Below are 10,085 nucleotides of genomic sequence, written 5' to 3'. Positions count from 1 at the left end.
AGAAAAACCAGATTGAAAGAGAACAGAGAAAGGGTGTTTTTGGGGTTTTTTTTAGAAGTGCCCTATAGGAAACTACAGAAAAATCCCGAGGGCCAGACCTGGTATTTTCCCAGGGAGCCCAGGACCCAGGAACCCCAGCTTCCAATTTTGGAATTGGAAGATGGGGCGACCTCTAGTGGCCAAACATTGAACCCTGCGAACCCGAGCTCCGTTTCTGTTCCCAGCCTACCAATGACAAAAATGAGCCCGGTATGTGTCAGCCAGGTATTGTGGCCCACCCTGCTAGCTACACAGCCTTCAATCCTCTTCAAGCAGCTGCTCCCTTCCCCACCCTCCATCCTGACTTCACCCTGGCTGGGAGCCCCGGATGACTGGGTTCCCATGAGGACAATGAGGAGCCTGTTTCTTATTTATCACAGTCGTCTTTAATAAAAAATAAATTAGTTCTGGGGTGGGAACCATCCTAGGGTGGGGGGTGGGGCAGGGGTTAGTGCATCCTAATATGTAGCCACACTTCCCTCTTCCGTGTCTTTACAACCCTGGCTAAACTGGTCCCTTCTCTGGGTTGGTAGGGGATGACGGTGGTGGAAAGGAGAACAACGAAAGTCATTTGTTCCCAGAAGTTAAGGGGACAGAGTGGAGGGAATGGTGCTGGGGTTAAAGGTGGAAGGCTGAAGGTGTGATTCAGGACATGGAAAAATATACCATGGTTAGTTTGATTTAGGGAACAGGGCTGGTCAGGGCAAAATCAAAGGACCAGAATGAACTTTTGTCTTGGTTTCACTCAGTTGGAAGAGGTGGGGGAAGGGGAGGGGGATGAGGGCATTTCATATATCCCAGTCTGTCTTGGCCAGGGACCCTAGTTAGCAGGAAGTCACACAGTCCCACCAGCAATAGCACCCAGGGACAGACATGTATAATGACATATATACATACAATCACACAGGTACATGAACACAACCTCACACACTGTCACAGCTATCTCCCCACAACCTGTCACACTGCGTTCCCCAGACTCCTCCCAGGATAAATATAGAAGGTGCTGGTATTTCTCTGAGTGTCCCATGAGGCAGGTCAAGGGCAGGAAGGGGATAGAGTCCATGGGGCAGCTGATGCTGGGGCAGGGAAGATAACTGTAAATGTCACTTCAGTCCCATCTCAGGCAGGTTCTGGGGGTGCCCTGTCCTGGACATGGGCACAGGAACGGCAGCAGGTGGCTGTGTAGTAGGGGTAGACGCAGAGGCGAGCCTGGACCACGAGGGGGCAGTGTGGGGAGTTGTCCTGGCAATGGTCATCTAGGGAACAGAGGGATAGGCAGTGGGTCTGAGGAGGTCACTGGGATGCTTTCCATTCCTCAATGTTTATTTGTTAATTCTGGTTCCTCTCTGTAGATGCATTGTTTTCCCCTCTTTCTTGTTCCCTCCTCTCCTGTTTTCTTCCTCTCTCAGGTCTATCTACCTCCTTCCCCTTGTCCATCCCCCCCACCCATTCTGGCTTACCTGGGTGCTGAGTACAGGGTTGATTGTTACATGGTCTTTTCCTGGAAGGTCGAAGGCTAAGCGGGCATCGGGTGCTGAGAGTATGGTTAGCACTCAGACACTGAACCTCCCTCATTTGGACACCCCCCAGACAAGTCCTTGAGCACTAGAGCAAGATACATGGGACAGAGAAAGAACAATTAAGACCACTCTTTCTCCTAACAACCCACAGCTCCCCACTCATCCCTTTAAGGACGAAGAGATAGAACCCTGGGAACACTATGAAGGGAGAGTCTGGAGGAAGGGGATTTGCCTTTTCCTTCCTCAAAGATGAGTGAGAGGAAAGACAATGAAATTGAAGGAGTTAAGATCTTTAGAGTTCAATGCGTTGGGGATTTTCCAAACAGCCAAAGAAACAACAGGAGGCGGTGAGCTGGGGTATTGCTTCTTCATAAGAAAATAAGGGCCAATAGACTCAGTGATAGAGACACAGCTAATGGGGGTAGGAAAAGAGGTAAGGTCACTCACGGTACTCCAGGGGGTAGAGAACCATCGGTCTTGACAGCCATCCCCCCTGCAAGGTTGCAGGATAGGTGGCCTGGGCAGATGGGTGCAGTTACCAGGAAAAGTAACATTGAATTCGGTTCCTAGTTTGGTCACACAGATCACATCTCTGCGCTGCGTCCCAGAACCGCATTCTACAGAACACTGGGCCCCCCCAAAAAGGACAGCATGTCCTTAATCAGTCCTAGGATCACCACTGATGATATTTTGTTCACCTCTCCCAAGTTGCTGCCCGATTTCTCAAACTCCCCCATTCACCTCACTCCAGGGCCCCGTGTACCACTGCCAGGTTGGCTCACAGGGCCCCAAGCTGCAGGCCCGCATATCAGGGGGACGGTTTCCTGTGGGGCAGCTTCTTTCTTTGCCCTGGAGCCCTTCCTCCTCTTCACCAATCCCTTGGGACTCTCCACTCCCCAAGCAGATCACAGTGCGCCGCTGAATTCCTGTCCCACACTCAGCTGAGCACTGTTGGGATACAAGGCAAGGCCCTGTGAGACGGGACAGAATTCGGGCAGAATAACAGAGAGTAAGGAGTTTAGGCAAGGAAGGGCCAGATTTGGGACAGATTAAGGAATTTCTGTTGGCCACACTGAGAAAGCTGCCAAGGAATCTTAGAGTTAGGGTTCTTCTGAGGTACCTGGGTTTGGAAAGGTTTTAAAAAGTCTTGGATTTAGAGTAATTGAGGCTGTTAGATTTTAGTGGCCTCTCAGGATTAGCATCTCTACCTTGGAGCTCCAGTCACTGTGGAACCAGGCGATGGTACAGGGCCCCATGTTACAAGCTTCTCTGCTGGGGGGTCTTGGAGGCCCCGAAGTGCATTCCCGTTCACTTACTTCATCACCATGGTTACCCACACATCTTACTTGCCGACTTCGCTGGCCACGACCACATCGAACAGAGCACTGGGAAAGACGGAGAAAATCATCAATGAAGAGATCCATGATTCTCAAGCCTAGACTTCCCCTCCAGTCCTCCAGTTCATCTGGCTTCCCCCTGCAGTTTACCTGCTCCCATTCACTCATCTGTCTATCTCTGTGGCTCACCTGGCTCCAGGCAGAGCGTACTTCCCAGTGGCCACAGAGGCTCAGCTGGCAAGTCTGGGTGACATTGGGTCGAGGGAGATGGCTGCAGCGCTCCAGGGGCACTGAGGAGCCGCCCCCCCCAAACTCTTGTCGACATCGGAGCTGGCGGTGCTGGGTGCCTGGGCCACAGGAGCGGCTACAAGAGGTCCATTCACCTGCCTCCCAGCTATGGTCACAGATGTGGGAAGACAGGGGTAGGACAGGAATGGCAAAGACATGGGAAAGGGGGAAGGGCAGAGTCAGACACAGGTGGAGCAAGAGATGCTTGGGGATGAGGGAGTTCTAATTCAGAGACATGGTAGGAATTTGAAGTCTTGGTATCATTTGTGATACTGCTCTTTGTGGAAGTAAAGATGGATGTGGAAGTGAAGGGGACTCGGGAAAGGATTCAGCTTTTTCCTCTCTATATAGTACCAAGAATCCTGATCTCTTCTCTTCCTACCTTGGGGACCCCTGACCCATGAAGAGTCCAGGTGAGGTCAGAAGATATTGTAGTAGGTGCCCCAGAGATGGTGTGGGCCATCCATACTCACTAAGGGGGACATGGAGGGCCATGACATGGCTCTGGTGGGGTAGGTGGCCGGGCACCTAGGATACAGCTTTCTTCATCCATTTCGTCTCCAGAATCACGGGACACACAGCGGAAAATTGGGCGCCAGACACCTGAAGAAGGAACAAGGGCCTTCTAGGCTGACACACTGAGGAAAGAATAGTTTTGCTAGAATCCTATGGATTGGGTTTCAAGGATGTAAAAAGATCTGGCTCAGTGAGTTTACGAAAACATATGCAAGAGGGCTGGGTTGAAGATCTAGACTAGTTTTCCAGGGTTGGGAAAGCCAGAGAGTGGGCTCTGAGGCTGAGGGATCAGAAGTTGAGGTTTGGATTGTGGAATGGAGGGCTCACCTTTTCCACAGGATGCTGAGCACTCTGAATATCCCATTCGTTTCCAGTATCCCACTGAGGATGCCAAGGGAAGCCTGGGGTGGGGTGGGGCAGGCAGAGGAGGAATCCGTATCTGACGCTGCAGAGTTCCTGGGGTGCGAGCTGATCGGGGAGGTGCTGGGGGCTCCAGTTTTAGACCCTCTGGGGGAAACTGAGTAGGCACATTATAATCTGGTCGTTCTATTGGCCGCCCTAAAATCTCTCCTCTTTGCCTCCTCCCCCATCTATTTCTTTCTTCTCCCCAGGGCTTCACACCCTCACCAGACAGGTGTTGGGGAATAGGAGGTAGGGTTGGGGTAGGGTTTCCAAGGTTCGGAGAAGGTGAAGAGATGAGGTATTGGTAGGAGACACCAGGGTTTTCCTCTTGAAAGATCATCTGGGGGAGTAAAAGAGAAGCAGTGTTTCTACGGGAGAGAGGGATTCTGTTTCAGTCCTCCCCCCAGACACAAAAAGACCCTTAGCACCATTGGTCCTTTCTTTAGATTGTTGGCATCCTTTACCATCTACTTACGTAGACATCCACAGGCTGTGTTGTGGGCCCTTCAGCTGTCAGACTCTCTCCTGTCCCTTCCTCCCGGGGGGGCCGATTATACTGGAAGACAGTGCCGCCAGCAGTATAGGTCCCAGGGGGGTCAACAGCCCAGTTCCCATTAATGATGGACTTGCCCCCAGGACCACGAAGTGCTGTGGGGGAGGGGGGGGTGGTGAAAAGAAGGGAGGACATTTTATTCCTCCCAAATTTCACTTCCCTCACAAGTTCCCCCAAATTTTTTCCACTCTGAGGTTCCGAGGTCAAACCATGCTTCTCTCTTCACCCCCCACCCCTCACCCCGCCTCTGCTATTTCTTCAGTGATGTAGAAATGGATGTGTATGGAGAAACAATGCAAAAATTTAGAGAAGTACAGACAAGGAAGATTAGGCAGGGAGGTGGGCCAAGAGTTCTCACCAAGGTAATTGGAGCTGGGTCGAAATTGAGCAATTTGTAACTGAGAGGCCCCGGCTGGGATGAGCAGAATCTTATGGTAGCCCAGAAGACCCCCTTGGTCAGTGAAATTCCCCGAAACAAAGTGGCAAGTGGAATTATCTCCCCCACAGACACCACAACTATCTGGGTGTCTGCCGGAGCCAAGGATGCCATCGCAGCCAGGGCTCTGAGAAGGAAAACAGATACGTAGGTGAGCTGCTGGGGAAGACCCCTATACACACACACACACATGTTCCCCAGTCTCATCCCACTGAGAACCGACTGCTCTTCACATTCCAGCCTTCACTAGAGTGGATATGAAAACCATATCTTTTTTAGTTCCTTTTGTCTCCCAGGAAAATAAAACCCTTCTCTTTGGGATTCTCATCTCTCCATCTCTGCCCACAGCCTTCCTCTCTGCGGTCTTAGGACTTAGCTGCCTCAGTGAATGGGTGGGTCTGTATAGTGTTAGTTAGGACCTCTGGCTGGCCTCAAAACCCACCCTAGACCCTGGCTAACAGTTTCTCACCAGACACCGTCCAGCCACACAGATGTCTGGGGCTCCAGGCTGGCAGGGAGTGCCATCTTGGACCTTCTCTGTGTGCCGGACGTAGAATCGGAAGCCACGAGGTCGGCAGTTCAGTTCACAACGTTGGGAACCCTGGACTGGAAGAGGAGGATGAAGGGAAACATCATTTGGGGACACATATCCAATAGACTTGACATGGGGGTCAAAAGGGGTTTGCCTAAGTTGGCTAAGAATCTATGAAGGCTATACCTGCATCAGTATGGATCAAAGAAAGCAATTCTGAATTCTGGAGAATCATTGAAAGTTTGGCAAGGAGTTAGGTCGGAGGGACCAATAAGGGGCTTTGGAGAGGGGTGGTCACCTGAGATTAATCACGGTCATTTGAGGTCATATCTCGAGCACTTGGCTTTACTTATGGTCAAATAAGCCTAGAAATGAATTTGGACTTTTTAGAAACACTCAAACGAAATGCTGAGGGCAGCTGAGGTCATCTGAGGACATCTGGGGTCTACAAAGCAAACCCTGACCTGCTGAGATTCCCCCTTGCCATGCCCATTCTCCACCTCTGGATACAGCTGACCTCGCCAGAGGGGACAGTGAAAACCATTCAGTTGTAGGGGGCTAGTTTCCCTCAGCATGATTCCATCGTTTTCTAGTTGCTTTGCTTTTTTGAGAAGATCAGGCATCATACAGACCTAGTTTCCCCTAAAACACACAAGGCACACACACGCACACACACATCCCCTCCCTCTTTCCCTCCTAGGTACTGGCAGAGACCTCTGAAGCACAAAGAGCCATCTATATATACCCCACCTCCCCTCCTGCCCCCTCGCTCGCCCAGCCACTCAGGCTAAGTAAACAGCACAGACTGCCTGATGGGGAGGGAAAGGCGGAAATTAAGGAATTCAGGGAAAATATATCCCCTTTCCCTGTCCTGTAGGGAAGGGGACTCTCCCACATGGGCATATAATGCCTCAAAGAGAGAAACTAAAGAAAAGAGGGGATAACTGAGGCAGGAGATACAGTTAGGAAAATAATGCACAAATGGAAGATTTTCAGGGCTAGAAAGGGGCCAACGTGTAGCCTCCCTAGTCTTGGGGTCCTGGGTTTCAGTTCTCACCCTCTGTGAAGGGCTCCCACTGGTAGAGTCGGCCCATAAATTCCTGAGGATCAAAGGCGGCACACTGCAGGGCCCGTGGATCTGGCTGTTCAGGGGGGCAAGGCTGAAGTTGGGGGAAACAGAATTGTCAGGGCTAAGAAAAAAAACAATAGGAGGGTAGCAGTTGAGGATTGGGATGGAGTGATTTGCAGAGGGGAAAGAAGGAATCAGAAACTAGGAGAGTATGCCCTTTGGCCTCCCGACAAAGATCTAGGAGATGATAACCCAGGGAGAAAATGGAGGCCTACAAAGGAGGGAGCTAGGGCTCAGACATGAGGGTTATCTATCCTCAGGACTAGATAAGATAAATTGGGACCTTAGATCCCAATTTAGATCCCTCACTCTTTTCCAGAACAGTTTCCCCCAAATTATTGGAGCACAGCTTTGGTTTCTATGCAAATTAGGAACATCTAGAAGCCTAGATGATCCAGGATCAAGGCAGAGCTCACCTTCTGGATACAGGCTCTCAGTTGCTCCTTCTCTCCAGGACAGTTCAGGGCAGAGGCACTGGGGGCAAAAAGGCTCCAGAGGGGACCTGAGTTGGAGCCAGAGCTGAGTAAAGGCAGCCAACTCTCTGAATGGTGAGGGGGAGTTTCAACAGCCTGTTGATGGGCATTTCTGGGTGCCCACTGCTCTCTCCTTCTCTGATGACCTTGGCCTCGGCCCTGGCCCCGGGGGGCAGAGGAGGAGGGATGGGGGGATCTTCTCCATTCTGGTCCCATTTGCTGGGAATGATGTGATCTCTGTGGGTGGACCTGATTAAGGGAATTGCCTGTTCTGGGGGATGGGGTGGGGGTGGACTTTGCTTTGAAGTTGGTTGTCTTTGGGGGTATCTGCGACTCTAGAAACTTGGTATTAGGAGGTGTTTCTGTCCCAAGATTCTGGGGACTGTAAAGGTCTTCCTGGGGGGGCAGTACTGTAGAAGAGATCTGGGTTTGGGGGAGCTGAGTATTAACAGGCGGTTCTGTTTTGACAGTCAGAGCTCGGAAATCCTCTGTTTTAGAGTCTTGGAGGAGTTCTGCCTCTGGAAATAGAGTCTGAGGAGCCTCATCACTGGGGAATTCCGTTTTGGGCTGTCCATGTGGGTGCCTCCGGTTCCGATGTAGGGGAAGAGCAAAGGGAACTCTCCCATAGCCAAACATTCCTGGCTTGATAGGATCTCGAACACGTGACCTAGGAAATTGTTATAGTTACAGAGTTATGGTTCTGCTTACTTCTCCCATATAACTAACATTTTGAATCTCTTCTGTTCCTCACTCCTGTAATCAACTTCATTTCCTATCCCAGTTTCTAGTTTCCTCTTGTTCTAAGGCTCACCTATTCCATTCACAATCTTATCTACCTGCTGAGATATATCACCTTCAATTCCCACCTCATTTCCCTTACCTCCTTAAGGCTGAGGTCTCTCTAGCCTCCTCTTGTTCTAGAGGGCCACTTCTCCCCCTTGGCTCCGGCTTGTAGAGAGGGAGGGTCTCCCTAGGGGTTTGGGGTCTGGCGTTCCGGGATCGAGCAGTCAAGGGTTCCGGATGTCGAGGTGGCCTGGGTGGTAGAGGCAACCCGGTTTGGAGTAAAGATGTAGGTGACTGGCAGATTCGACTCCGGCGTTGTATCCCAAGCCCACAGGGCTGGGAGCAAGGGGACCATGGACCCCATGAACCCCAGACACCCTCAGGGATTTTACTTTCTTCAGGATGTGCTTGTCGTGAGTGGCGAGGGGATATCTATTTGGGAGAAAAAGAGACAAATCAAGGAGGGATTGGAGTAACCTGCATGGGAATGGGGGGAATGACTGGGGCATCAAATAGGGAAGGGCCTGGGGAATTAGATGAGGAGGGAGACATGGGGTGAGCAAAGGGCTCTAGGAAATTCTTGGGGAGACAGGGTTCTAGAAGGTTGGTGAGCAGGCAAAACCTTCCAACCTCTTCACTGACCTTCTGGTCTAGGCTGAGTTGAGGAAGGAGCAGGAGCAGCATAAGAGGCGGTCTTAGTCTGAGGAGCCAGAGGCAGTCAGTAATCAAAGTTAATAGCTAGAATTGAGGTCACAATCGTTCTTATACAGGCTGTCCCAGAAGTCTTAGTACAGTTGTAAGCTTTCATATCTATTGCAACTTTAGCTTTATGAAAGCTTAAAATGGCACTAAGATTTCTGGAACAGCTGGTACAAAGCCTGGCCCCCTACATCTGGTCTCACAGCTTGTCAGAAAATAGAAGGGGTTACTTACCCATTCTTCCACCCTTGCCATCTTTCTGCTTTCTTCTCCTGTACCTCCCAGGGATAGATCCCACTACCCCTTCCCATTTTCACCTCTTACCTGCTTCCCCATTTCTCCATCGTTCTCCCTAATCTCCCCAGTCCTCTGGAGATAACACACTACTCAGAAATCTAGAGGGCTTAGGATGTGAAGAAAGACCTGAAAGAAAGGCAGGAATAAAGGTTACCCTGACTCTTCTCTAGACACCTGAAGGGGTTATGTCCCCTCAATAAAAATGTTCAAGGTTAAGGACAGAAGTTAGGACATAACACTACCTAATACCTCCTCCTCTTCTCTGTCCCTATTTTGAGAGACCAGGATTGCTGTCTTCTTTCTTTCCCTTGGAAAGCTGAGGGTCCCAATGCTCTGGTTTTCCCAGTCATCCCTTTTACCTTCTCCTCACTGCCCCCTACCAAATCCCTCAATACCCTAATTAATCTCCCTTTCCTAATCTCTGGTTTCTGGTATTTCTATCCCGGCTCAAGTACCAAGCTCCATCCGTCAGGAGTCCTCTTGCTTCCAGGGCACATTCTACATACCCACCTCAGCAGGTACCAAGAGAGGGTACATACCACTGGGTTCTCTCTTCTCAGGAGGTCTCCTACTTTCATATCCTTTGGTTCAGCTTTTCCTTTGGACTACAGGTCCAAAGATTAGAAATCTCTTGTCTTTTTCTTGCCTCCAGTTCAAACTGTAAATCAAGTAAACTGGCTGATGGTTTAAATAGCAGTAGCACAATTCTGTAGCTGGATGTGAACCACTGGCCCAAGCAATCCAGAAGAAGCCCCTGTCTTAGCTCAGTCACTCATCAATTTGCCCAACTAAGATAATGTGCTAGGTGTTGCAATGAGAAATCCTAAGCAGCAAAGAGCCTTTGGCTCCCCCTTTTTTGGAAAGTAAGGAAGTCCTACTTAAAATCTAGTTCTGATCCTATGTAGACCAACAAGAGCTTTCAACTCCAAGCCCTGGTGAAGCTGTGGATTTGCTACTCCTCTTTCTTGCTCCCTACCTCCCTCCTTTGCCTAGACTCTGAGCCCTGGGCCCCCTCCCCTGTTCTCTGTTCTGCTTTCCAGGAAAAAAAAAGTTGTTTCTGTTGGAGCTAAGAAGCACCCGG

At 50.4% G+C, this 10,085-nt stretch overlaps 1 protein-coding gene across 1 annotated transcript; it reads right to left on the bottom strand.

Moving 5' to 3' along the window:
• Window positions 1-402: 402 nt before the first annotated feature.
• On the bottom strand, window positions 403-9,130 carry ADAMTSL4 (ADAMTS like 4). The gene is made up of 16 exons (XM_072644716.1): window positions 9,032-9,130; window positions 8,651-8,708; window positions 8,106-8,440; window positions 7,169-7,892; window positions 6,681-6,783; window positions 5,561-5,697; window positions 5,014-5,218; window positions 4,578-4,750; window positions 4,028-4,442; window positions 3,658-3,787; window positions 3,086-3,290; window positions 2,768-2,944; window positions 2,301-2,507; window positions 2,007-2,186; window positions 1,500-1,644; window positions 403-1,295 (listed from the first exon to the last, which is right to left on the bottom strand). The coding sequence occupies exons 1-16, from the start codon at window positions 9,049-9,051 to the stop codon at window positions 1,159-1,161; spliced, it is 3,351 nt and encodes a 1,116-aa protein (XP_072500817.1). The 5' UTR covers window positions 9,052-9,130; the 3' UTR covers window positions 403-1,158.
• Window positions 9,131-10,085: the final 955 nt, after the last annotated feature.

This window comes from Notamacropus eugenii, chromosome 2 (genome assembly GCF_028372415.1).
Source record: "Notamacropus eugenii isolate mMacEug1 chromosome 2, mMacEug1.pri_v2, whole genome shotgun sequence".
Lineage (NCBI taxonomy): Eukaryota > Metazoa > Chordata > Mammalia > Diprotodontia > Macropodidae > Notamacropus > Notamacropus eugenii.
This window is presented reverse-complemented; position numbering and strand designations above follow the sequence as displayed.

What these genes read in the sequence shown, in the direction of transcription:
- ADAMTSL4 (XM_072644716.1), bottom strand. Translation starts at nt 9,051, where the DNA reads ATGGAGAAATGGGGAAGCAG. An exon ending in GAGACCTCAGCCTTAAGGAG is followed by an intron (nt 7,893 to 8,105) that starts GTAAGGGAAATG and finishes ACAATTTCCTAG; the next exon opens with GTCACGTGTTCGAGATCCTA. An exon ending in ACAGTGACTGGAGCTCCAAG is followed by an intron (nt 2,508 to 2,767) that starts GTAGAGATGCTA and finishes GTATCCCAACAG; the next exon opens with TGCTCAGCTGAGTGTGGGAC.